This window comes from Telopea speciosissima, chromosome 10 (assembly GCF_018873765.1).
Source record: "Telopea speciosissima isolate NSW1024214 ecotype Mountain lineage chromosome 10, Tspe_v1, whole genome shotgun sequence".
Taxonomy (NCBI): Eukaryota; Viridiplantae; Streptophyta; class Magnoliopsida; order Proteales; family Proteaceae; genus Telopea; species Telopea speciosissima.
This window is the reverse complement of record NC_057925.1, coordinates 19597681-19600413: the sequence shown is the minus strand read 5'-3', so window position 1 is coordinate 19600413 and position 2733 is coordinate 19597681. Positions and strand designations below refer to the sequence as shown.

General features: G+C 38.7%; 1 protein-coding gene across 2 annotated transcripts; it reads right to left on the bottom strand.

Annotated features, from left to right (window-relative positions):
- Nucleotides 1-520: 520 nt before the first annotated feature.
- LOC122642984 (ganglioside-induced differentiation-associated protein 2) lies at nucleotides 521-2348 on the bottom strand. Of its 2 annotated transcripts, none has more exons than XM_043836611.1 (3): nucleotides 2079-2348; nucleotides 1113-1377; nucleotides 521-978 (listed from the first exon to the last, which is right to left on the bottom strand). In XM_043836611.1, exons 1-3 carry the CDS (start codon nucleotides 2308-2310, stop codon nucleotides 744-746), a joined length of 732 nt encoding a protein of 243 aa, XP_043692546.1. In that variant the 5' UTR covers nucleotides 2311-2348; the 3' UTR covers nucleotides 521-743. The 2 variants fall into 2 exon arrangements, with proteins under 2 accessions (XP_043692546.1, XP_043692547.1); XM_043836612.1 differs by having other exon boundaries at nucleotides 1113-1311.
- Nucleotides 2349-2733: the final 385 nt, after the last annotated feature.

Below are 2733 nucleotides of genomic sequence, written 5' to 3'. Positions count from 1 at the left end.
CAAAGCAATACCATCATGTTCAAAGGAAAAGTTATGTCGTACAACAAAATATATATGGTTGCCCTAGTGAGAGAGACTAACAAGTTCCTCAATGAGAAATTCAACATAAAGACATTTCCCCCACATTGTTCATAATTTCATCTCTCTCAATTAATCACTAGTCTACGACTAAAGGAAATAAAAATTATAAAAAAAAAATTGTTTTCTGAACCACCAAGGGATACGCTAGCATCATCTCTCTCTCTCTCTCTCTCTCTCTCTCTCTCTCTCACATGAAATGACCTTGATGCTCTTCCATGTATGAAACCATTCTGTTGCACCTCATTGGCACCCTCCTCTACGAGGCTTGCTCAGAGAATCCTCCCCTGGAATTAATAGTTGCTATAGAATTAGAATAGACCATGTATACTACAAAAAGAAAAGCACCGATTTTCTATGGAACATCATTCACACACCACAAATTCAAATTTATAAAAGAACTATGTGCACGAAAAGAAAGTGTGATTGAATTGCATATCTTCCACCTAAAGGAGTAAATAAGTGTATCACAGTTTATTTGTATTTTGCATTTCTCTAGCTTCACATATATGACAATGTTAGAAGAACCATAATAGATTACCACATCTTTAGTATGTCAACTTCAGTTACAAGAGAGATTGCATACTTAAAGGAGACAATCAACCATAAAATTCATAAATTAAGCTTTGTTTTGTACAGATTTTAGCCTCTAAAAGCCAGTGACTCTAGGTCACATACTCCCTAGATGCCCATCTCCCTTCGTACCTCCCGAAGGAGTACCCTATTGGTGGAACCTCACTTAGATGGAGGGGATCCGGCTCAATTCCATAATCTGTAAGTGGTCTATGCTCAAGAATATTATCATGATCTCCCACAAAATCAGGAATCTCAACCTCTCCCTTCTTTATATCATCCCAGAGATATTGAAGGCGGCTAATGTACTTGATCTTCCAGTATAAGCTACAAACAGAGAGCAGAAAATATATTCAGCCAAAAATGTAACCTAATACACAAAAAAATCATGAATATATACTAACTATAGTTGCAGTAATTGTGAATTAGGTACTGCTCCAAGATACCAAGCTAGCACTCACCCTCCACTTAAAAAGAATCTGCCAAGAGTGGCCAAAACGAGCCTCGACCGGATACCAGGATGCACGAAATACACAGCACAGAGTCTTTCCTTGTAATCAGAAGGAAGTTCTTCATAAATCCACCTCAGTACAGTCATTCCAGGAGAGTTGTCCTCCTTCTGTACTGTGCTGTGCATATAAACAATGCAGAATGGCCCTTCTGGTAACTCGGAGAAAATCTTATTGAATACATACTTCTTGAGTCGCTCGCAACTTACAACTGGAGCTGGATATCATAAAACAAGCAAGTAATTTCATTTGGGAGATTTTCAGCTTAACAAATCACTTTTTTTTTCCACAAAATCAGCTGATAAGCTTTGATATAAATGAAATTGCTAAGAAAAGAGACAAATTTGGAGTCCATATTCTCTTCCCTCTACAAATAAAGAGATATACAGAGTAGTGAGTAGTAGTAGTAGTTCTCCTAGCATGAAAACTTAATAAGAACTTAAAGAAACCTACATAAGCACATCGAATCTCTTAAAACCATTGAACAGTAAATATTACACCTATTTCCGGCGCACTATTTGATAACCCAATTAAGCAAAATAGGTTCCAGACCCTTCCCTTCATTCCGCCTCCAAAATAGAGTTATTAAGGAGGGAGAGAGGGGAAGAAGCTTTTGGCATCCAACTTGACTTCCCTGTACATGTAATAATATATACTAAGTAGGAGTTTCCCTTGAAGCCTGAAAATTCAACAAGAACATAAAAACTCCTAAGCAAACACAGAATGCCCTAAATCCATTGAAAAGCATTAAAGTCTTAAAACAAATTTGATTGTTAGGGAAAACGAAAGTTTTTGACAGATATGCTTACCGAAAACCTAATTAAGCCAACTGGGTACTAAAACCCTTCCTTCATTTTATACCCGATATAGGTGAGAAAAAAAATCGAAGAAACAGAGAGGGAGAGGGAAGAGATTAACCTGGGAAGTACTTGCCGACGATGCGGAAGATACGATTGCCGTAGTTATCGGTGCCTTCGACACGGAAGGCCTGCAAGGCGTCTAGGTCGGAAAAGTCTTCGTCGGAAAGGTAGGCAGGGCAGTCATGCCAATTATCTCCGTCTCCATCTGATGATAATAGGAACGGTCGAGCATCAACGCCCAGATCAGACGCCAGCACCACCACCGAAAAATCCTCCGATGAACTCCCCATACCTACTACTCCCCCCCTCTCTCTCTCCTTCTCCCTCTCTATCTATCTATCTATCTGTCTCTCTGTAGATGGTTACATGAGAATAAATGCTGGAAAAGCTACGGAATTGATCCCCGGCTCGAAAATGCTAATCTCATTGCTTCCGTGACCTCACCGTTTTTTTTTGTTTTGTTGGTAAGCGTGACCTCACCGTTCAAATGTTGAATCACATAAAATTTTAGAGGAGAGTTTCCCACGCCGACTGTGTAAGAAGGAATGTGCATTTTGCACCAATAAGGATAAGAAGAATGGAATTCAGAGAATGGCAGATTGTCAATGTAGATCCCATTATTTATTGTGAGAGGGATATTTTGGACTCTACACAATGGTATTCTTTTTTTGTCACTTTTTTTCATGCTTCTAATATTGTTTATTGTGTTTCAA